This window comes from Oncorhynchus nerka, linkage group LG28 (assembly GCF_034236695.1).
Source record: "Oncorhynchus nerka isolate Pitt River linkage group LG28, Oner_Uvic_2.0, whole genome shotgun sequence".
Classification (NCBI taxonomy): Eukaryota; Metazoa; Chordata; class Actinopteri; order Salmoniformes; family Salmonidae; genus Oncorhynchus; species Oncorhynchus nerka.
Window position 1 is genome coordinate 32896877 of NC_088423.1, and position 24979 is coordinate 32921855.

Genomic DNA, 24979 nt, shown 5'->3' on the forward strand with positions numbered 1-24979 from the left:
CTTCTACATACTCATTGTTTTAGTTCTGTAACAGATCTGTCCGTTTGGATATTGCCACAATAAAGCCCCGTGTACACTTACGCGCGGTGAAACACCCCTTCCCATTCATTTTCAATGGAAGGAAAGTGGATAGGGCGGGCGACCTTTGGGCGGCGCGAATGTGGCATGGGACACACCGGCTTCCGTAGCCCCTCTGAGGAGACCCCGCGGCGGTAACCGTTTGATTGACGTAGGGAAGAAAAAGACAAGATCGGATTACAAGATGGCGGTCTCTGGATGAGAGTGAAGAGGCCGTCGTAGTTGTTGTGTTTTCAACGGTGAATTGTACAGTTAGCTAGCTAGAAATCCGGCATTCTGCGGGGAAAATAATAATAATCGTAATATGCTCGTGAATTAGCTTTACGTTTTAGCACATTGCAAAACATGCGGGTAGAAACAAAGTTTGAAGTTCGGGGATAAGAAAATAGCTAGGCAACTATTTGAAATAGTGAACTAGTGGCTAGCTAACGTTAGATTGTTAGCTTTTCCGCTCAAGGTAACCATGTCGGATACTCGGCGGCGTGTGAAAGTATATACGCTGAATGAAGACCGACAGTGGGATGATAGGGGCACAGGACATGTCTCGTCTACCTTTGTCGAACGACTGAAGGGAATATCATTATTAGTTCGGGCCGAATCCGACGGTGAGTTGTTAGCTAACATATCCTATTAGCAGATGGTCAGATAGCTCGTCGCATGTTTGTTTTGTTCGTAAACGCAGCTATCTAGTTGGCTGGTAACATTTAACAGGCCGCAAATCCAATAAATCAACATCGCTAACTAGTTTGCGAACAATCGGCGACTGTAACTAACTAACGTAAAAACACCAACTGAACTAGCTAGCTAACGTTAGTAGCGTAACGTTACAGTAACTGCTGCCGGTGTGAATTAAGTTAGTTATTCTAGCCATCACACTTTTGCTAATGCTAGTTGGCTACCGTTAGCTAGCTAATGGTATCTATTTAACGTTGGCTAACAAATTTAAACGTTTACTTGTATTAACGCTAGCTAATGTTATTGGTGGTTGGGCTTGAAGATCAAATACAAGTTATCAAAATAAATTACTTTAGGTAGCTCGTTAGCTAATTAATGTTAGCTATAAACGAATCAAACACCTATCTAACATTTTTACTCAAACCAGCTTGTTAGCTAACTAACCTAGTTGGATGGCTAGCTAGCCAATGCTTGGAAGTAAAGTGTGGTTTAACTGACATGCTTTGTAATCCTGTTTTCCTTTCAATTATTTTATAGCTATTTTGGTACAGTAGCTAGTTAACCATCGGTACAGTTTAAAAGTACTATATCCAGCTAGTTAACTAACGTTACCTGTTCCAATGTTAGTCAGCTGGCTAGGTAATTAACGTTAACCAGCTAGTGAACTCACTTGGCTTACTCGGTAATAAATAAAGGGACATTTGCTTGCCAGCCAAAAACACACGTTCGCTAATTTATGGGTAGTTGTCCTTGTTTACATGCACAGTTCATGTCAGTAAAAGTGTGTGGTGTTCAGGTTTCAGCAGTAAGACTGACAATTACAGTTACAACATCCTTCTTATTTGAAGAACATGTTCTTTCACACCCATGTGACTGAATTATCCCGTTTGATAATTATGCGAATATTTAGGCAACAACTAATTATTTCATTAAGGTAGTGGGTAGCTAACTGAATTCCCGTTTGTCTTTTAGGCTCACTTCTTCTGGAGTCTAAAATCAGCCCAAATACTGCATATCAGAAACAACAAGTGAGTATTCTGCCTCTATAAAGGGTTGGTTGGCGTTTTTTCGTCATTAGTCTTGTTCTGGAGGCAGCTGTGCAGTGGGTACTAGCTGGCACAGCCACAGTAATACTATGTAATTTGAAAGCTAACCTTAACCACACTGCTAACTCTAATGCCTAACCCTGACCAAAAAGCAAATGTTTGTTTTCATTAATTTTTACAATGTAGCACATTTTGACTTTGCAGCTGACCTATGTGGAAATCGCTCAGTTCTGCCTCCTGGACAAAGCTCATGACAATATGTTAACCTGTCTACAGTGCCTTCAAAGTATTCATACCGCTTGACTTATTCCACATTTTGCTGTTACAGCCTGAATTCAAAAAAGCATTAAGTTTATATATTTTCTCACCCATCTACACACAATATTCCATAATGACAAGTGAAACAAATGTTTTTAGACATGTAAGCACATTTATTGAAAATTAAATAAAGAAATATCTAATTTAAAGAAGTCAATACATGTTAGAATCAGAATTGGCAGAAATTACAGATGTGACTGGGTGAGTCTAAGAGCTTTACACATCTTGATTGTGCAATATTTGAATGTTATTTTCTAAATTCTTCAAGCTCTGTTAAATTGGTTGTTGATCATTGCTAGACAACCATTTTCAAGTCTTGCCATAGATTTTTCAAGCAGATTTAAGTCAAAACTGTAACTCAGGAACATCCACTAAGCAACTCGTGTAGATTTGGTCTATTTTAAGGTGAATTTGTCTCCCAGTGTCTGGTGTAAAGCATACTGAACAAAGTTTTTCTCTACGATTTTGGCTGTGCTTAGCTCAGTTTCTTTTTATCCTGAAAAACTCACCGGTCCTTAACTATTATGATGACACCCATAACATGATGCAGCCACCAACCACTATGCTTGAAAATATGGAGAGTGGTACTCAGTAATGTGTTCTATTGGATTGCCCCAAACACAAAACTTTAGACTCAAGTCAAAAAGTGCATTTCTTTGCTATTTAAAAAAAATGACTTTAGTGTCTTGTTGCAAACAGGATGCATGTTTTGGGATATGGTTTTCTGGACCGGCTTCCTTATTTTCACTCTTCTAACTAGGTTATTATTATTGAGTAACTACAATGTTGTTCCATCCTCCATTTTCTCCTATCACATCCATTAAACATCCATCAAACTCTAACTCAATTCCATTTTGACATTATGACTTACTGTGTGTATGACTGATCTTTATTTAATCCCTTTTAAATTCAGGCTTTAACAAAACAAAATGTGGAAAAAGTAAAGGGGTGTGAATACTTTCTGAAGGCACTGTAACTTCAGTCTTTTCTTTGCTCTGTGGGTCATCCATTTCTAAAAGTAGCCTGTTTTAATGTCATGTGCAAAATGACAGTGAAATGCTTTTATTGCAAGCTCCTAACCCAACAATGAGGTAAGCCTAATCGTTATCAATGTAGTGCTAAAAATAAGGTAATAACACAAGAAAATAAGCTATATACAGGGTTAGTTCCAATACCATATTTACAATATGTAGGAATACTGGAGTGATAAAGGTAGATATGTATATGGGTTGGTGACTAGTTATCAGCATGTATGATAAACAGAGTAGCAGCGGTGTAAATTATGATGGTGTGTGTGTAATCAGTATAAATTAGTGTGTAGTAGGGGGTCGACCGATTTCACATTTTCATAATATGTATTCGGCATTTTTGGACACTGATTATGGTCAATTACATTGCACTCCGCGAGGAGACTGCGTGGCAGGCTGACTACCTGTTATGCGAGTGCAGCAAGGAGCCATGGTAAGGTGCTAGCTAGTATTAAACTTATCTTATAAAAAACAACCAATCTTAACATAATCAGTAGTTCACTACACATGGTTGATGATATTACTTGTTTATCTAGCTTGTCCTGCATTGTATATAATCAATGCAGTGCCTGTTCATTTATCGTTGAATCATAGCCTACTTTGCCAGACGGGTGATTTAACATGCGCATTCGCATCAATGCCTTTCTTAAAATCAATACACAAGTATATATTTTTAAACCTGCAAATTTAGTTAATATTGCCTGCTAACATGAATTTATTTTAACTAGGGAAATTGTGTCACTTCTTCTCTTCATTCTGTGCAGGCAGAGTCAGGGTATATGCAGCAGTTTGGGCCGCCTGGCTCGTTGCGAACTGTGTGAAGACCATTTCTTCCTAACAAAGTCCGTAATTAATTTGCCAGAATTGTACATTATTATGACATAACATTGAAGGTTGTGCAATGTAACAGCAATATTTAGACTTAGGGATGTCACCCGGTATTTCACTGAAAGAATAAACATTTTGTTTTCAAAATGATAGTTTCCGGATTTGACCATATTAATGTTTTATTTCTTGTATTTCTGTGTTATTATATTATAATGAATTCTCTGATTTGATAGAGCTGTCTGACTGAGCGGTGGTAGGCAGCAGCAGGCTCGTAAGCATTCATTCAAACAGCACTTTCCTGCATTTGCCAGCAGCTCTTCGCTGTGCTTCAAGAATTGCGCTGTATATGACTTCAAGCCTATCAACTCCCGAGATTAGTCTGGCAATACTAAAGTACCTATTAGAACATCCAATAGTCAAAGGTATATGAAATACAAATGATATAGAGAGAAATAGTCATATAATTCCTATAATAACTACAACCTAAAACTTCTTACCTGGGAATATTGAAGACTCATGTTAAAAGGAACCACCAGCTTTCATATGTTCTTAGCAAGGAACTTAAACGTGCGCTTTTTTACATGGCACATATTGCACTTTTACTTTCTTCTCCAACTGTTTGTTTTTGCATTATTTAAACCAAATTGAACATGTTTCATTATTTATATGAGACTAAATTGATTTTATTGATGTATTATATTAAGTTAAAATAAGTGTTCATTCAGTATTGTTGTAATTGTCATTACAAATATAAATTAAAATCGTCCGATTAATCGGTATTGGCTTTCTTTTGTCCTCCGGCGTTGAAAAATCATAATCGGTCGACCTCTAGTGTGTAGAGCCCCAGTAGTGTACACAGAGACGGTGCATAAATGTACGGTTCAACCGTTGTTAGCTACTTAGCAGTCTTATGGCTTGGGGATCGAAGTTGTTCAGGAGCCTCTTGGTGTCCGGCTTAATGCACCAGCATAGCTTGCCGTGTGGAAGCAGAGAGTAGTCTATGGCTTGGCCTTATGCATCTAAAGAATTCTGCATGTGTACAGTTGCAGTTAACTTGACACAATTATTATTTTTATTTTCTTACATTGTTATGCAAAGACCATATTTACAAATTTCATGTTATAAAAATATATGTTTTTTCAACTTGATCATGTGAATGGTTTTCCCCCTCTCAGGACACCCTGATTGTGTGGTCGGAAGCAGAGAACTATGATCTGGCCCTGAGTTTTCAGGAAAAAGCTGGCTGCGATGAAATCTGGGAAAAGATATGTCAGGTATAGTACCATGTTTATATGGTGTTGTAAGTCAGTGTAAGGTTTATGATACACTACTATGCTGTTTAGTCTTTTTATGGCATCCGAAAGCACACTTTGAACTATATAAACTACATGTCACTACTGTTGGTGACACATGTAAGTTAAACAACATCCTTTTGCAATATAACATTGTCTAGAGCAACTGATTGTACCGTATTTGCTTGTTATTTGAAGCCCCAATACTATGAATAGCCATGTCTGTGCTTAGGTCACTGCTGCTTCTTTAGGGGGCAGTAAACAAACAAATTAATGTCTCTTACAAAACTAAGCCATTTAATAATTAAGTATAGAATATCATGTAACTGAATTTTCTCCTTGGCAATACGGGACTACAGTCTTTCTCTCAGTAGTTCTTACATGTGGCCCCGTGTCTAATTTCCTCCCCAGGTGCAAGGGAAAGACCCTGCGCTGGAGATCACCCAGGACCCTATCGATGAGTCTGAGGAGGAGCGCTTCGAGGAGATGCCAGAGACCAGCCACCTGGTGGAGCTGCCTCCATGCGAGCTGGCCCGGCTGGAGGAGATCGCTGACCTTGTGACCTCTGTCCTGTCCTCGCCCATCCGCCGGGAGAAGCTGGCCCTGGCCCTTATGAGCGAAGGCTATATGAAGAAGCTGCTGCAGCTCTTCCAGGTGTGCGAGGACCTCGACAACCGGGAGGGCTTACACCACCTGTATGAGATTGTACGTGGAGTGTTGTTCCTCAACAAGGCGGCTCTATTCGAGGTCATGTTCTCGGACGACTGTATCATGGATGTGGTTGGCTGTCTGGAGTTTGATCCGTCGCTGGTGCAGCCTAAAAAGCACCGGGAGTTCCTCACCAAGACGGCCAAGTTCAAGGAGGTAATCCCCATCACGGACTCAGAGCTGCGGCAAAAGATCCACCAGACGTACCGGGTGCAGTACATCCAGGACATCATCCTGCCCACACCTTCTGTCTTTGAGGAGAACTTCCTTTCCACCCTCACATCCTTTATTTTCTTCAACAAGGTGGAGATAGTCAGCATGCTGCAGGTGAGTTACTGCAAACCAACAGAACCCTCAGAAAATGTTCTCTTCTATTTTGCTGTTCTTGACTAGAAATGTGTAAGCAAATCCGTTTGTTGTCTGAACTGCCTCTTCAGCTCTGGTGTTTTCAGTTTAACAGGTTTCATTTTAGTGTGTTAAGTGAAGGTAATAAAGCACAGTCACTTATCTTAACTCACTACATATCACAAACTCTCTCACCATTGTCAATGTAGATGATAATGTTGATTTTCTGCTGGTGGGTTTATTTTCCTGTGAAAAGTATGGAACAGTCCCTCCATCTTCACATTTGAACATCAATTGTTATCATAACATGTGATATTCTGCTGTTGTCATCAACCTGGAAAGGATTAACTTTATGAATGTATTTTATTTGACAGTAATGGACTGTCATGAAATGTGATATGTTTTTGCTGCTTTTGTCTTCAGTATTGTAAATCAATGCTTGTGACTTCTCTATTGTTGGAAGGGTTTGTAGTTGATAGGGTATCTTCAATTTTAATCTAATTTGAAATCCGCGCGATTTACGTTTTAAGTGCCCTTGTTGGCACTTTGCAATGTAATTATACATGTTTTAGAAGTTCAAGAGGGACTTGGTTAGGGCTGTGAGAGTCATGAGATTTTGGATGATGGTTATTTGTCAGTAAAATGACCACAGTCACTGTTATAATCGTGCAAAGGGAAATACTCATATATATATATATATACACACACACACTACATGGCAAAGTATGTGGGCACCTGCTCGTCGAATATCTCATGTCCATTAATATGTAGTTGGTCCCCGCTTTGCTCCTATAACAGCCTCCACTCTTCGGGGAAGGCTTTCCACTAGATGTTGCAACATTTCCTCAGAGACTTGCTTTCATTCAGCCACAAGCATTAGTGAGATCAGACACCGATGTTGGGCAATTAGGCCTGGCTCACAGTCCGTGTTCCAATTGATCCCAAAGGTGTTCAATGGGTTTGAGGTCAGGGCTAAGGTCCTACATTTTGACAGTGTATGTGAGAGCAAAAACCAAGCCACGAGGTCAAAGGAATTGTCCGTAGAGCTCGGAGACAGGATTGTGTCATGGCACAGATCTGATCAAGGGTATCAAATAATTTCTGCAGCTTTGTAGGTCACCAAGAACACAGTGGCCTCCATTCTTAAATGGAAGTCGTTTGGAACCACAAAGGCACTTCCTAGAGCTGGCCACCCGGCCAAACTGAGCAATCGGGGTAGAAGGGCCTTGGTTAGGAAGGTGACCAAGAACTCTATGGTCACACTGACAGAGCACCAGAGTTCCTCTGTGGAGATCGGAGAACCTTCCAGAGGGACAACCATCTCTGCAGCACTCCAACAATCAGGCCTTTATGGTAGAGTGGCTAGACGGAAGCCGCCACTCTGTAAAAGGCACTTAACAGCCCACTTGGAGTTTGCCAAAAGGTACCTAAATGGATCTCACCATGAAAAAAAAGATTCTCTGGTCTGATGAAACCAACATTGAACTGAGATGTAACTCTTTGACCTGAATGCCAAGCGTCATGTATGGAAGAAACCTGGCACCATCCCTACGGTGAAGCTTGGTGGTGGCAGCCTCATGCTGTGGGGATGTTTTTCAGCGGCAAGGACTGGGAGTTTAGTCAAGATCGAGGAAAATATGAACTGAGCAACGTACAGAGATCCTTGATGAAAACCTGCTCCAGAGCGCTCAAGACCTACTGGGGTGAAGGTCCTGACTAGTCTCCCAGTCATCTTATGTGTATACTGTATTCTATTCTACTGTTTTTAAGTCAATGCTCAATCAAATATTTGTCTTAATTCCATAATTGTACTTTTAGATGTGTGTATTGTTGTGAAGTGTTAGATGCTACTGCACTGTTGGAGCTAGGAACACAAGCATTTCGCTACACCCGCAATAACATCTGCTAAATATATGTGTGTGTGTGACCAATAAAATTGAATTTGAGGTTCACCTTCCAACAAGACAATGACCCTGAGCACACAGCCAAGACAGCGCATGAGTAGCTTCGGGGCAAGTCTCAATGTTGTAGAGTGGAAGGGGGTTTGAATACTTTCTGAATGCACTGTGTGTATGTATGTATGTACAGTACCAGTCAAAAGTTTGGACACACCTTCTCATTCAAGGGTTTTTATTTGTACTATTTTCTACATTGTATAATAGTGAAGATATCAAAACTATGAAATAACACATGGAATCATGTAGTAAACAAATCAAAATATAATTGAGATTATTCGAAGTAGTCACACTTGAGGACACACTTGACATTTTGACATTTTCTCAACCAGCTTCATGAGGTAGTCAAAATTAACAATTGTGCCTTCTTAAAAGTTAATTTGAGGAATGTCTTTCCATCTTAATGCGTTTGAGCAAATCAGTTGTGTTGTGACAAGGTAGGGGTGGTATACAGAAGATGGCCCTATTTGGTAAAAGACCAAGTCCATATTATGGCAAGAACAGCTCAAATAAGCAAAGAGAAACCACAGTCCATTACTTTAAGACCTAAAGGTCTGTCAATACAGAACATTTCAAGAACTTTGAATGTTTCTTTCAGTGCAGTCGCAAAAACCATCAAGCGCTATGATGAAACTGGCTCTCATGAGGACCGCCACAAGAAAGAAAGACCCAGAGTTACTTCTGCTTCAGAGGATACGTTCAGTAGAGTTTACTGCACCTCAGAAATTGCATCCCAAATAAATGCTTCATAGAGTTCAAGTAACAGACACATCTCAACATCAACTGTTCAGGGGAGACTGAATCAAGCCTTCATGGTCGAACTGCAATGAAACCACTAATAAAGGACACCAATAAGAAGAAGAGACTTGCTTGGGCCAAGAAACAGGATCAATAGACATGAGACCGGTGGAAATCTGTTCTTTGCTCCGATTAGTCCAAATTTGAGATATTTGGTTTCAACCGCCATGTTTTTGTGAGACGCAGAGCAGGTGAACGGATGATTTCCGCATGTGTGGTTCCGTGAAGCATGGAGGAGGTGACGCTGTCGGTAGCTTCGGGACAAGGTCCTGAGTCCATGTTACCACGGAGATGGGTGCAGCCGTCTTCAGTCTGCTGTTTGTTCCACAACATTTCTTAAACTGGCAATTTGTCTCCTTTCGTCTCTCCTTTCAAATCGAACCACTGATATAAAACATGCTTACTTTTGGCTAAGGTTTGACGACTTCATAATGAAGTACGTAAAGTCCCGGTGCTTTTTCAACATGACCACAAACTGTGATGCAGTATGTTTTTGTAAACTTTTTTATCCCTGCCTTGCACTACAGGAGGATGAGAAGTTCCTAACTGAAGTCTTTGCACAGCTAACGGATGAAGCGACAGAAGACTGTAAAAGGCGGGAACTAGTAAGTTGAATGATCAACTTGTTTAATTAAAAGCATGCAAATACTTAGCTTTAATGCAATAAAGGTTCCAGTGACACACTGTCCTCTGTTTTCCTTCCTCTTCACAGGTGAACTTTTTCAAAGAATTTTGTGCTTTTTCACAAACCTTGCAACCGCAAAATAGAGATGCTTTCTTCAAGACTCTGGCGAATCTAGGCATTCTTCCTGCTCTTGAAATAGTCATGGTATGAATGGTTTTACTACTGTATTAAATGTCTATTAAATGTCAAACAGGTTTTGCATATTTGTCCTAGACATTTTGATGTGACAACGTTCTCTTGATCCCTTGAATGTGAAATACCATCTCAACTTCAAGGGCTGCATCTTGGAAGCACGTCAAAATAAATGAAACAGTATGTTTCTTAACCCTGAACTTAAAGGTATTAAGTCATTCCAGATTGCACCAGGCTCCTGAGGCCCTAAAGCAGGAGTGTTAAACTCATTCCATGGAGTGCCTAGTGTCTGCTGGTTTTTGTTTTTAAGACCTAGACAACCAAGTGAGGGGAGTTCCTTAATAACAGAGGTGGGAAAGGTACTCAATTATCATACATGAGTAAAAGTAAAGATACTTTTACTTGAGTCATTTTATATTAAGGTAACACAGTAAAATATTTTAGACTTTTAATCAAGTAGTATCAGATTTTAAATGTACTTCAGTACAGTGGTGGGAAAAGTACTCAATTGTCATACTTAAGGAAAAGTACAAGTAAATGCCATCCATCAAATTCCTTATATTTAGCAAACCAGACGGCACAATTTCAGCCAGGGGCACACTCAAACACTCAGATGTAATTTACAAATGAATTATTTGTGTTTTGTGAGTCAACCAGATCAGAGGCAGTAGGGATGACCAGGGATGTTCTCTTGATAGATGTGTGAATTGGACCCTTTTCCTTATACTGCTAAACATTCAAATTATAACTAGTACTTTTGGGTGTCAGGGAAAATGTATGGAGTAAAACGTAAATAATATTCTTTAGGAATGTAGTCAAATATAAAGTACTGATACCCCAAAAACGACTTAAGTAAAAAATATTTTAAAGTACTACTTAAGTACTTTACACCACTGCTTAATAATCAGTGACCTTATTCATGAATCACGTCCAAGGAATGAGTGAAAACCCGCAGACACTCTGCCCTCAGTGGAATGAGTTTGACACATGTGCCCTAAAGAAACACCTTGATGGCGCTGAATGAGTTATTAGTTAGAGCACACTATCAGTGTGTGTCTCACCGTCTCCACAGGGTATGGACGACTTGCAGGTGAGGGCTGCAGCCACAGATATCTTCTCCTATCTGGTGGAGTTCAGCCCCTCCATGGTCCGGGAGTTTGTTATGCAGGAGCCACAGCAGACTGATGATGTAAGTATAGCATCAACCTTGTCATATAACTAGGTCTACATGAAATGTGACACTGGTGGGTAAATTTCTCTGCTACATCTAGGTGCCATATGGAGCTGTGATTATGTAAATAAAAGCATGATTATTTACCCAGTAAAATGTTACTTGTACAGTGGCTTGCGAAAGTATTCATCCCCGTGGATTTTTTCCTATTTTGTTGTCTTACAACCTGGAATTAAAATATATTTTTTGGGGGTGTGTTTGTATAATTTGATTTACACAACATGCCTACCACTTTGAAGATGCAAAATATTTTTTAGTATGAACAAACAAGAAATAAGACAAAACAGAAAACTTGAGCGTGCTTAACTATTAACCCCCCGAAAATCAATATTTTGTAGAGCCAACTTTAGCAGCAATTACAGCTGTAAGTCTCTTTGGGTATGTCTCTATAAACTTGGCACATCAAGCCACTGGGATTGTTGCCCATTCTTCAAGGCAAAACTGCTCCAGCTCCTTCAATTTGGATGGGTTCCACTGGTGTACAGCAATCTTTAAGTCATACCACAGATTCTCAATTGGATTGAGGTCTGGGCTTTGACTAGGCCATTCCAAGACATTTAAATGTTTCTCCTTAAACCATTAGAGTGTTGCTTAAGCAGTATGCTTAGGGTCATTGTCCTGCTGGAAGGTGAACCTCCGTCCCAGTCTCAAATCTCTGGAAGACTGAAACAGGTTTCCCTCAAGAATTTTCCGGCAGTCCCTGCCGATGGAAAAACATCCCCACAGCGTGGTGCTGCCACCACCATGCTTCACTGTGGGGATGATGTTCTCGGGGGGATGAGAGGTGTTGGGTTTGCACCAGACATAGCATTTTCCTTGATGGCCAAAAAGCTAAAATGTAGTCTCATCTGACCAGAGTACCTTCTTCCATATATTTGGGGTGTCTCCCACATGCCTTTTGGCAAACACCAAACATGTTTGCTTATTTTTTTCTGGCCACTCTGTTGTAAAGCCCAGCTCTGGAGTGTAGGGCTTAAAGGGGTCCTATGGACAGATACTCCAATCTCCGCTGTGGAGCTTTGCATCTCCTTCAGGGTTATCTTTGGTCTCATCGTTGTCTCTCTGATTAATGCCCTCGCCTGGTCCATGAGTTTTGGTGGGCGGCCCTCTCTTGGCAGATTTGTTGTGGTGCCCTATTTTTTCCATTTTTTTAATAATGGATTTAATGGTGCTTCGTGGGATGTTCAAAGTTTCGATAATTTTTTTATAACCCAACCCTGATCTGTACTTCTCCACAACTTTGTCCCTGACCTGTTTGAAGAGCTCCTTGGTCTTCATAGTACTGCTTGCTTAGTGGTGTTGCAGACTCTGGGGCCTTTCAGAACAGGTGTATATATACTGAGATCATGTGACAGGTCATGTGACACTTAGATTGCACACAGGTGGACTTTACTTAACTAATTATGTGACTTCTGAAGGTAATTTGTTGCACCAGATCTTTTATTTGGGGGCTTCATAGCAAAGGGGGTGAAACAAGTTATTTTTTTCATTTCACTTATCCAATTTGGACTATTTTGTATATGTCCATTACATGAAATCCAAATAAAAATCTAATTAAATTACAGGTTGTAAAGCAACAAAATAGGAAAAAGGCCAAGGGGGGCGGTGTACTTTTTCAGGGATTAGATGTTTAGGATGTTCAAGGTCTCCTGTGGGTGTTGCCGCTCAAAGTTCCTCTCTGTGTGCATTAGGATGTGCTGCTGATCAACGTGGTGATAAAGCAGATGATCTGTGACTCGGACCCTGAGTTGGGCGGTGCTGTGCAGCTTATGGGGCTTCTACGCACATTGATCGACCCAGAGAACATGCTGGCCCCCACCAATGTAAGACCCTATCCGATCTCTCACTCACTCACTCACACACAGTTATGTCATAACACTGGGTGTAATGATTATTGTACAAGAATGCAGAATTATACCAAACTTTCATACATTTTAAAGAACTCTGCAATATCTCAGCATCACTGTCTAATCGACTTCTTACTTCTGAATCCCATTAGAAAACAGAGAAGACTGAGTTCCTCAGCTTCTTCTACAAGTACTGCATGCAGGTCCTCACAGTCCCTCTATTGGCCAGCACTGTAGATGAGAAGAACTGTAAAGGTGAGCAGGGGGGGACCCTTTGATCTAAATGGATGTATGCATTGTGTGTATGGTCTCATGTCGTGCTTGAATGGGTGTGTTTAGGTCCAGCTGTATGTGGATATGCATGGCTTTATGTTGGACAGTATAATGGCGCCAGAGGGATGGGCCCCTGACCAGTTGTGCTTTTGAGCTTCGTTTGCGCTGATCCTAACTCGTTTTATACCTAATGTTTGGCCATTTCATATGACCGAAAAGAGCTTCTGGACTTCAAAACAACGATTACTAACCTTGATTTGGATGAGGACTTCTATTTCAACCAATCGGAGGTGAAGGACATAACGCTCATCCCAGACCAGGCTCATATCCCCGTAACTGGTGGAAGCAGAGTCTATAGAGGTCGGTGTTCGGGAAATCTAACCTGACTGCAACGGCGAGTGGACAAGTGGCCATTACCCTACGTTCTATTGACAAATGTGCAATCATTGGAAAATAAACTGGATGAGCTCCATTCAAGACTATTCTATCAGCGTGATCTGAAGAACTGTGATATGCTATGTTTCACTGAGTCATGACTAAACAAGGACATGGAAAATATAAATCGAGCTGGTTTTTCTTTTCATTGGCAGGACAAAACGTCTGCATCCGGTAAGCTGAGGAGAGGGGGTGTATGTCGCTTTGTCGACAAGTTGGTCCCCGATCTCTAATATTAAGGAAGTCTTGAGGTTCTACTCGCCTAAGTTAGAATAGCTCATGATAAACTGTAGACCCCACTATTTACCAAGAGTTTTCCTTTATTTTTCATAGCTGTCTGTTTACTACCACAAACTGATGCTGGAAAGAACACCGCACTCAACGAGATGTGTAGCGCCCTATGCAAAAAAGACAACAAAAAAATTCTCGCCCAGATGCAACGCTCCTAGTAACCAGGGATTGTAAATGCAGGAAAACTGAAATTAGTTTTACCTCATTCCTACTAGCATGTCTCCTGTGCAACTAGAGGCAGAGAAATAAAAACACCTCTACTCTACACAAAAAAAACTCTCCCTCGCCCTCCATTTGGAAAATTGGACCATAACTCCATCCTCTAAATTCCTGCTTACAAGCAAAAACTCAAACAGGAAGTACCAGGGATGAGCTCAATACGGAAGTGGTCCGATGAAGCAGATGCTAAGCTACAGGACTGTTTTGCTAGCACAGATTGGAATATGTTCCGGGATTCATCTGGTGGCATTGAGTTTACCACATTAGTCATTGGATTCATTAATAAGTGCATCGACGACGTAGTCCCCACAGTGACCGTACGTACATACTATACGTACCAGTCAAAAGTTTGGACACCTACTCATTCCAGGGTTTTTCTTTATTTTTACTATTTTCTACATTGTAGAATAATAATGAAGACATCAAAACTATGAAATAACACAGAATCATGTAGTAACCAAAAAGGTGTTAAACAAATCGAAATATATTTTAGATTATGCAACTTAGCCACCCTTTTGCCAACTCTTGGCATTCTCTCAACCAGCCTCACCTGGAATGCTTTTCCAAGAGTCTTGAAGGAGTTCCCACATATGCTGAGCGCTTGTTGACTGCTTTTCCTTCACTTTGCGGGCCAACTCATCCCAAACTATCTCAATTGGGTTGAGGTCAGGAGATTGTGGCGGCCAGGTGCATTACTCCATCACTCTCCTTCTTGGTCAAATAGCCCTTACATGGCCTGGAGGTGTGTTGGGTCATTGTCCTGTTGAAAAACATATGATAGTCCCACTAAGCGCAAGGCTGATTGGGTGGTGTATCGCTGCAGAATGCTGTGCTAGCCATGCTGGTTAAGTTTGCCTTGAATTCTAAATAAATCACTGACAATGTCACCAGCAAAGCACCATCACACCACCACCTCCATGCTTCATGGTGGGAACTACACATGCGGAGATCATCCGTTCACCTACTCTGCGTCTCACAAGACATGGTGGTTGAAAACAAAAATCTAAAATTTAAACTCATCAGACCAATGAACAGATTTCCACCGGTCTAATGTCCATTGCTTGTGTTTCTTGGCCCAAGCAAGTCTTCTTATTGGTGTCCTTTTAGTGGTGGGTTCTTTGCAGCAATTCGACCATGAAGGCCTGATTTCACGCAGTCTCCTGAATAGTTGATGTTGAGATGTGTCTGTTACTTGAACTCTGAAGCATTTATTTGGGATGCAATTTCAGAGGCTGCTAACTCTAATGAGCATATCCTCTGCAGCAGATGTAACTCTGGGTCTTCCTTTCCTGTGGCGGTCCTCATGAGAGCCAGTTTCGTCATGGCGCGTGATGGTTTTTGCTACTGCACTCTAAACTTTCAAAGTTATTGAAATGTTCCGTATTGACTGACCTTCATGTCTTAAAGTTATGATGGACTGTTAATTCTCTTTGCTTATTTGAGCTGATCTTGCCATAATATGGACTTGGTCTTTTACCAAATAGGGCTTTCCTTTGCTTAAAGGTTTTTTTTAATGGTTGTGGTTCGTAGGCTATGCATGAAAGCCAGGAGATGCTAAATGTGTTTGTCAATTTAACGGTAAATTACCGTGAGGCAGTTATTTGCTTGACAATCACCGGCTGACACAATTTCATGACCGCCACAGCCCTAGGTAGGCCTGATCACTGATGACGATGAGATGTCAGTGGTGCCAAGACAACAGCCTCTCCCTCAACGTCAGCAAGACAAAGGAGCTGATCGTGGACTACAGGAAAAGTGGAGATGGTCGAGAGCTTCAAGTTCCTCGGTGTCCACATCATTAAGGACCTATCATGGTCCAAACTAGAGGTTGACCGATTATGATTTTTCAACGCCGATACCGATTATTGGAGGACCCCAAAAAAAGCCGATGCCGATTAATCGGACGATTTAAAATAAAATAAAAATAGTTTTTTTTAAATAAATGTGTTTTGTAATAATGACAATTACAACAATACTGAATGAACACTTATTTTAACTTAATATAATACATCAATAAAATCAATTTAGCCTCAAGTAAATAATGAAACAATTTGGTTTAAATAATGCAAAAACAAAGTGTTGGAGAAGAACGTAAAAGTGCAATATGTGCTAAGTAAGAAAGCGAACGTTTCAGTTCCTTGCTCAGAACATGAGAACATATGAAAACTGGTGGTTCCTTTTAACATGAGTCTTCAATATTCCCAGGTAAGTAGTTATTATAGGACTATTTCCCTCTATACCATTTGTATTTCATATACCTTTGACTATTGGATGTTCTTATAGGCACTTTAGTATTGCCAGTGTAACAGTATAGCTTCCGTCCCTCTCCTCGCTACTCCCTGGGCTCGAACCAGCAACACAATGACAACAGCCACCACATCGAAGCAGCGTTACCCATGCAGAGCAAGGGAAACAACCACCCCAAGGCTCAGAGCGAGTGAAGTTTGAAACACTATTAGCGCGCGCTAACTAGCCAGCCATTTCACTTCGGTCACACCAGCCTCATTTCGGGAGTTGATAGGTTTGAAATCATAAACAGCGCAATGCTTGACGCACAACGAAGAGCTGTAGCACGAAAGTGCTGTTTGAATGAATGTTTACGCCTCTGCTTCTGCCTACCACCGCTCAGTCAGATACTTAGATACTTGTATGCTTGTATGCTCAGTCAGATTATATGCAACACAGGACACGCTAGATTATATCTAGTAATATCATCAACCATGTGTAGTTAACTAGTGATTATCATTGATTGTTTTTATAAGATAAGTTTAATGCTAGGTAGCAACTTACCTTGGCTTACTGCATTTGCGTAACAGGCAGTCTCCTTGTGGAGTGCAAAGAGAGAGAGGCAGATCGTTATTGCGTTGGACTAGTTAACTGTAAGGTTGCAAGACTGGATCCCCTGAGCTGACAAGGTGAAAATCTGTCTTTCTGCCCCTGAACGAGGCAGTTAACGTTTTACGGCTGCTGTCCCTGTACAGGGACCAAAATCAGCGGAAATTTCAGAGCGCCAACTAATAGTACTCGATACAACTCAAACTTTCATTAAAACACACATGCTGGGTACTCAATTAAAGCTACACTCGTTGTGAATCTAGCCAACATGTCAGATTTGTAAAATGCTTTTCGGCGAAAGCATGAGAAGCTATTATCTGATAGCATGCAAATACCCAAAGGGGACGTAAACAGAAATAATTAGCGTAGCCGGCGCTACACAAAACGCAGAAATAAAATATAAAACATTCATTACCTTTGACGAGCTTCTTTGTTGGCACTCCTATATGTCCCATATAGGAGTGGGGTCTTTTTTTCGATTAAATCCATCCATGTATACCCAAAATGTCAATTTATGAAGCCCGTCTGATCCAGGAAAAAGCACCTTTCCAAAACGCAACGGCATTTTTTTTAATGAAAAAAGTTGCCTATAAACTTTGACAAAACACTTCAAACTACCTTTGTAAACCAACTTTAGGTATTAATAAACGTTAATAATCGATCAAATTGATCACGGGGCGATCTGTATTCGATAGCAGCAAGTCTTGAAATCATCGTCCATATTCTCCCTTTCATAACTTCCTTCGGTGTACCCCAAGACAGGAAGTGCCTATTCCTCATCCCACCAAGGATAAACTACAACTGAATTGCCAGTACTGGCGACATCGTGTGGAAGCTGTAGGCATTGTAAACGGGGCTCTATCTATTTTTCTTTGCCATAGACAATGCAGAGACTGGCGGATGGATATTTTTTGTGTGTTTTTGGTGAACAGTTTTCCTTGGGATTTTGCCTCCTAAACACGTTCTGTTATAGCCACAGACATGATTTAACCAGTTTTAGAGACTTCAGAGTGTTTTCTATCCACACATACTAATCATATGCATTTACTATATTCTTTGCATGAGTAGCAGGATGTTGAAATTTTGCGCGATTTTTAACAAAAAGCTGCGAAAATTCGCAGCTTCCCTAACGTAACCCGCCGTTCCTAGGCCGTCATTGAAAATAAGAATGTGTTCTTAACTGACTTGTCTAGTTAAATAAAGGTGTAAAAAAAAAAAAATCTGCGCTCAAAAATACCGATTTCCGATTGTTAAGAACTTGAAACCGGCCCTAATTAATCGGCCATTCAGATTAATCGGTCGACCTCTAGTCCATACACACCAACACAGTCATGAAGAGGGCACAACTACACCTCTTTCCCCTCAGGAGGCTGAAAAGATTTGGCATGGGCCCTCAGATCCTGAACATTTCAGCTGCACCATTGAAAGCATCTGGTACTGCTTGGAATGGCAAATGCTTGTCATACAACACTGGGGCCCAGCTCCCTGCCATCCAGGACCTCTATATCAGGCGGTGTCAGAGGAAGGCCCTACAAATTGTCCGACTCCAGCTACCCAAGTGACCGTGTTGTCACTGCGCGGCAAGTGGTACCGGAGTGCCAGGTCTGGGACCAAAAGGCTCCTGATTGGCTTATACCCCAAAGCCATAAGACTGCTAAACAGTTAAACAGTTACCTGGTCTTTCTACTTTTCACCCTCCTACCTACATGTACATAGTACGTCAAACAATCACCTAACCAAACCTACATGTACGTATTACTTCATTCTCCCCAACTACTTCATTTCCCAGTACACTGACTTGGTACCAGTACTCCTTGTATATAGCCTCGTTAATGTTATTTTATTGTGTTACTATTTACTTTGTCTTTGTTAGTTTTCTTTTTAAGTGCATTGTTGGGAAAGGGTTTGTAACTAAGCATTTCACAGTAAAGCCTGCCCTTGTTGTATTCGGCGCATGTGAATATACAATTCTATTCGATTTTGACAGGCCATGATGTCTTTGTTGGGATCTGTGTTGTGTTAAGACTTATGCATTTGTAAGACTGATATTCATTGCTTTTACTGTGTCTTACAGATCTGCAAGAGGGGTCCACCAAGATCAACCCAGTGTGTCCTGGTATGTAATTTACATTTACATTTAAGTCATTTAGCAGACGCTCTTATCCAGAGCGACTTACAAATTGGTGCTTTCACCTTATGACATCCAGTGGAACAGCCACTTTACAATAGTGCATCTAGGTCTTTTAAGGGGGGGTGAGAAGGATTACTTTATCCTATCCTAGGTATTCCTTAAAGAGGTGGGGTTTCAGGTGTCTCCGGAAGGTGGTGATTGACTCCGCTGTCCTGGCGTCGTGAGGGAGTTTGTTCCACCATTGGGGGGCCAGAGCAGCGAACAGTTTTGACTGGGCTGAGCGGGAACTGTACTTCCTCAGTGGTAGGGAGGCGAGCAGGCCAGAGGTGGATGAACGCAGTGCCCTTGTTTGGGTGTAGGGCCTGATCAGAGCCTGGAGGTACTGAGGTGCCGTTCCCCTCACAGCTCCGTAGGCAAGCACCATGGTCTTGTAGCGGATGCGAGCTTCAACTGGAAGCCAGTGGAGAGAGCGGAGGAGCGGGGTGACGTGAGAGAACTTGGGAAGGTTGAACACCAGACGGGCTGCGGCGTTCTGGATGAGTTGTAGGGGTTTAATGGCACAGGCAGGGAGCCCAGCCAACAGCGAGTTGCAGTAATCCAGACGGGAGATGACAAGTGCCTGGATTAGGACCTGCGCCGCTTCCTGTGTGAGGCAGGGTCGTACTCTGCGGATGTTGTAGAGCATGAACCTACAGGAACGGGCCACCGCCTTGATGTTAGTTGAGAACGACAGGGTGTTGTCCAGGATCACGCCAAGGTTCTTAGCGCTCTGGGAGGAGGACACGATGGAGTTGTCAACCGTGATGGCGAGATCATGGAACGGGCAGTCCTTCCCCGGGAGGAAGAGCAGCTCCGTCTTGCCGAGGTTCAGCTTGAGGTGGTGATCCGTCATCCACACTGATATGTCTGCCAGACATGCAGAGATGCGATTCGCCACCTGGTCATCAGAGGGGGGAAAGGAGAAGATTAATTGTGTGTCGTCTGCATAGCAATGATAGGAGAGACCATGTGAGGTTATGACAGAGCCAAGTGACTTGGTGTATAGCGAGAATAGGAGAGGGCCTAGAACAGAGCCCTGGGGGACACCAGTGGTGAGAGCGCGTGGTGAGGAGACAGATTCTCGCCACGCCACCTGGTAGGAGCGACCTGTCAGTTAGGACGCAATCCAAGCATGGGCCGCGCCGGAGATGCCCAACTCGGAGAGGGTGGAGAGGAGGATCTGATGGTTCACAGTATCGAAGGCAGCCGATAGGTCTAGAAGGATGAGAGCAGAGGAGAGAGAGTTAGCTTTAGCAGTGCGGAGTGCCTCCGTGATACAGAGAAGAGCAGTCTCAGTTGAATGACTAGTCTTGAAACCTGACTGATTTGGATCAAGAAGGTCATTCTGAGAGAGATAGCGGGAGAGCTGGCCAAGGACGGCACGTTCAAGAGTTTTGGAGAGAAAAGAAAGAAGGGATACTGGTCTGTAGTTGTTGACATCGGAGGGATCGAGTGTAGGTTTTTTCAGAAGGGGTGCAACTCTCGCTCTCTTGAAGACGGGAGGGACGTAGCCAGCGGTCAGGGATGAGTTGATGAGCGAGGTGAGGTAAGGGAGAAGGTCACCGGAGATGGTCTGGAGAAGAGAGGAGGGGATAGGGTCAAGCGGGCAGGTTGTTGGGCGGCCGGCCGTCACAAGACGCGAGATGTCATCTGGAGAGAGAGGGGAGAAAGAGGTCAGAGCACAGGGTAGGGCAGTGTGAGCAGAACCAGCGGTGTCGTTTGACTTTGCAAACGAGGATCGGATGTCGTCGACCTTCTTTTCAAAATGGTTGACGAAGTCATCTGCAGAGGGGGGGGGGGAGGATTCAAGAGGGAGGAGAAGGTGGCAAAGAGCTTCCTAGGGTTAGAGGCAGATGCTTGGAATTTAGAGTGGTAGAAAGTGGCTTTAGCAGCAGAGACAGAGGAGGAAAATGTAGAGAGGAGGGAGTGAAAGGATGCCAGGTCCGCAGGGAGGCGAGTTTTCCTCCATTTCCGCTCGGCTGCCTGGAGCCCTGTTCTGTGAGCTCGCAATGAGTCGTCGAGCCACGGAGCGGGAGGGGAGGACCGAGCCGGCCTGGAGGATAGGGGACATAGAGAGTCAAAGGATGCAGAAAGGGAGGAGAGGAGGGTTGAGGAGGCAGAATCAGGAGATGGGTTGGAGAAGGTTTGAGCAGAGGGAAGAGATGATAGGATGGAAGAGGAGAGAGTAGCGGGGGAGAGAGAGCGAAGGTTGGGACGGCGCGATACCATCCGAGTAGGGGCAGTGTGGGAAGTGTTGGATGAGAGCGAGAGGGAAAAGGATACAAGGTAGTGGTCGGAGACTTGGAGGGGAGTTGCAATGAGGTTAGTGGAAGAACAGCATCTAGTAAAGATGAGGTCGAGCGTATTGCCTGCCTTGTGAGTAGGGGGGGAAGGTGAGAGGGTGAGGTCAAAAGAGGAGAGGAGTGGAAAGAAGGAGGCAGAGAGGAATGAGTCAAAGGTAGACGTGGGGAGGTTAAAGTCGCCCAGAACTGTGAGAGGTGAGCCGTCCTCAGGAAAGGAGCTTATCAAGGCATCAAGCTCATTGATGAACTCTCCGAGGGAACCTGGAGGGCGATAAATGATAAGGATGTTAAGCTTGAAAGGGCTGGTAACTGACAGCATGGAATTCAAAGGAGGCGATAGACAGATGGGTAAGGGGAGAAAGAGAGAATGACCACTTGGGAGAGATGAGGATCCCGGTGCTAATCATACATTGATACTCCCAATCATAATTCTAATTTATATAAGTGTCTCTTTCCCTATTTTAAATGCATGTTTGTGTCTTTCAGATAATTTCCAGACAGCCCAACTCCTGGCTTTGATACTGGAGCTGCTGACGTTCTGTGTAGAGCACCACACGTACCACATAAAGACCTACATTATGAACAAGGACCTGCTGCGACGAGTTCTGGTGCTAATGAACTCTAAACACACCTTCCTTGCGCTGTGTGAGTCACTGGGAAACACTACGGAGGGGATATGGGTGCAAGAATAGTGGAAGCACCAAGAATTGACATACACATTCTGTATGTCAGTAGACTGAATTTGTTTATTCATAATTGAATGATTTGAATGAAGCACATCATGATAAAACCCAAACGTTTGGACCCTTGGCTCCTGGGTGGAGCATAATCATTGATATAACTTAAATGTACTGCTTGTGGTGTAAATAGATGCAATATGGAGTTTCCTCAACTCCTTTTTTCAAGGTGTTGATTGTACTGATTTGTTATGTCTTTTAACAGGTGCTCTGCGCTTCATGAGGAGGATAATTGGGCAGAAGGATGAGTACTACAACCGCTACATTGTCAAAGGGAACCTGTTTGAGCCAGTCATCAACACTCTGCTGGACAATGGAACTAGATACAACCTCCTAAACTCAGCCATCATTGAACTCTTTGAGTTCATCAAAGTGGTATGCCCATATTCATCTTTTAACATGTCTGTTTACCATTTTACCACACGTATACACCCTAATATCTATCTATCTCTACAGGAGGATATCAAGTCCCTCATAGCACACATTATAGACAACTACTACAAAGCACTTGAATCCATTGAATACGTCCAGACTTTTAAGGGCTTGAAGGGCAGATATGAGCAGGAGAAGGACCGACAGACTCTGAGACTCAACAGGTGAGTAAGGCATCATCTCCCGAAGACATGGACAACTAGAATAGAGTGGAGAAGTTGATTTGTGGTTTGTTTCAGCCAAAGAGGATAGCATATCATTTAAGAGTAGTTTGTGTTGAGCAGAGTAACTTCAGCAGTGTTGCATTGTCGAGTGACTTAAAACATTTAATTGGTTATTTACATAAAGCCTGTTAAAAGTAATCTTGACGTTATTCAAGCAGATATCGTAGGGATGCCCGAACGCTGGACGAGGACGAGGATGAGGAAATGTGGTTCAATGAAGATGGAGAGGCTATTGAGAAAAGCAGGCCTGAGGAAGAGTTCCCAGAGAGCTTTGGAAAGTATATGGAAGCAAAAAAAGGTAAGTGCCTCCACTCTGCTCAGTGTGTGTGTGTGTTCAACCCCACAACTTGTGGAATGGTATGTTCACCCTATGTATTTCCATCTCTTTGCAGTTAAAGAGAGTGACAACAAAGAGAACTTCCCAAAGCGGACCCCAACTGGCAGCTTTAAGTTTACCTTCTCTCATTCTGCAGGGGCTGCCAACGGAACCAACGGTGCCAACTGCAAGCCAGCCACCTCTCCCACCTCCGCCGCCAGTCCCAACGGCTCCCCCACCAAGTCGGCAACGCCACCCGCCACCCCGGTAGTCAAGGTGAGCTTTCCCTGTCAACTGCCATTCTAGTTGCCAAGGTGAGCCATATCCTCTTTTTACCTGTCAATCTGTAGTAAAATGTCCCATCTGCCTGCCACCCCAGTAGTCAAAATTATCCAAACCTCAGGGTTTAAGTCACTTGAGTTCTGTGACCTGTGTTCTTGTTGACAGACTGCGATGGTCGGCCTTGTAGACTACCCTGACGATGAAGACGAGGAGGACGAAGATGAAGAGCAGTCCCCACGGAAACGGCCCCGTCTGGGCTCATAAGCCAGTGAAGTCCCCTGGTCTTGGTCCGCTGTGCCACTGTCATAGTCCACTGGACAGAGACCACTCCCGCCGTCCTACCCTCCCAGCCTGCTCCTACGCCCCCCTACCTGGCCTGTGGACCAGAGAGGTTGATCAGTGCCAAGGTTTCCCTGATGCTCCGGCAGGGACGCAGCACTTCACGCAAACCTCAGCCGCTCTACAAAAGGGGGAGCAGGGGCTAATGGGAGAGCCAGTCATGCTAGCAGGACTAGCCGCTTAGTAATGGAAGCTTGATTGGCTGACCCCATAGAACTGTTAATTTGGGTTGGGTGGAGAGAACTAGGCAAAATGAGGGTTAACAGAAAAAACTAACCAACAGAAAACAAAGTTGCTTAGTTCTGAGGAGCAGGACTCAACCGTCGAAGCTGGGGCTGCATTGTCGAGGCTCATACACACCTACATCAGCCAGGAGTCCTGTATTCATGAGTTTATTAAAAGTACTGTACAGTTATTTTTCTTTTTAATAATTTGCCCCTTAAGTGATTTTAAAAGGGTAGAGCTATACCTGCCAGTGTATTGCTTTTGCACAAATGGTGGGATCACTGTTCACCCTTTTAATTCAATTATATGATTCATTGTATAAAGCAAGAGTTGCAATGCTGGTTTTAAAATAACATGTATTAAACGGCAGTAAAGTCATTTTTGCAGCCCACTGAGAATGTCTAAAGTCTGTGTGTATTCGGTGGCTTTGACTTACTGTGGCTCCCAGAGGTGTCTTTGTTAAGAGAAGTCATTCTTCCAGCAGATGTTTGTATCCTTTTTTTAAAGGACACAAGCCCTTCTCATACTAGTGTTCCAGTTCAGTACTCATGGATTGAGTTGATTTTGTTGCTAGCCCAGTCCCTGTGGGTCAGAGCATATTTAAATCCTAAATTGCAGCAGCGGTGGTTTAGGTCAGCTACTGCCATTTTATATAGACATTCCTAATGACAGATGAAGTGTGAGATGTCAGGGAAAGGTGGAAAGCATTTCATCTACAAGCATGGATAGTACAACAGCTGAGTGCCCAAATGTAACCATTTCAAATATGTCTAGATCGTGTAGGTTTGTCTCCATGAACATTTTGGACAAGTGCATTTACTACCACTATCGCCATTCTAAACATTTGATACGTTTTCAGATTGTGACCCTGGCATTGTGTGAATCTAGCTTTATTTTAATCTGGAGGAGTTGAATTTAACTAATGATATATA

General features: G+C 42.7%; 1 protein-coding gene across 3 annotated transcripts; it reads left to right on the forward strand.

The window, feature by feature from the left end:
* The first annotated feature begins 161 nt into the window (after positions 1-161).
* LOC115113154 (serine/threonine-protein phosphatase 4 regulatory subunit 3-like) lies at positions 162-24445 on the forward strand. Of its 3 annotated transcripts, none has more exons than XM_029640458.2 (16): positions 162-683; positions 1726-1781; positions 5149-5247; positions 5677-6300; positions 9599-9676; positions 9784-9900; positions 10961-11077; positions 12811-12942; positions 13119-13221; positions 19094-19135; positions 21979-22137; positions 22435-22604; positions 22686-22825; positions 23044-23183; positions 23278-23515; positions 23649-23736. In XM_029640458.2, the coding sequence occupies exons 1-15, from the start codon at positions 542-544 to the stop codon at positions 23505-23507; spliced, it is 2349 nt and encodes a 782-aa protein (XP_029496318.1). In that variant the 5' UTR covers positions 162-541; the 3' UTR covers positions 23508-23515; positions 23649-23736. The 3 variants fall into 3 exon arrangements, with proteins under 3 accessions (XP_029496318.1, XP_029496316.1, XP_029496319.1); XM_029640456.2 differs by having other exon boundaries at positions 194-683; positions 23278-23477; positions 23649-24445; XM_029640459.2 differs by having other exon boundaries at positions 218-683; positions 23359-23477; positions 23649-24445.
* Positions 24446-24979: the final 534 nt, after the last annotated feature.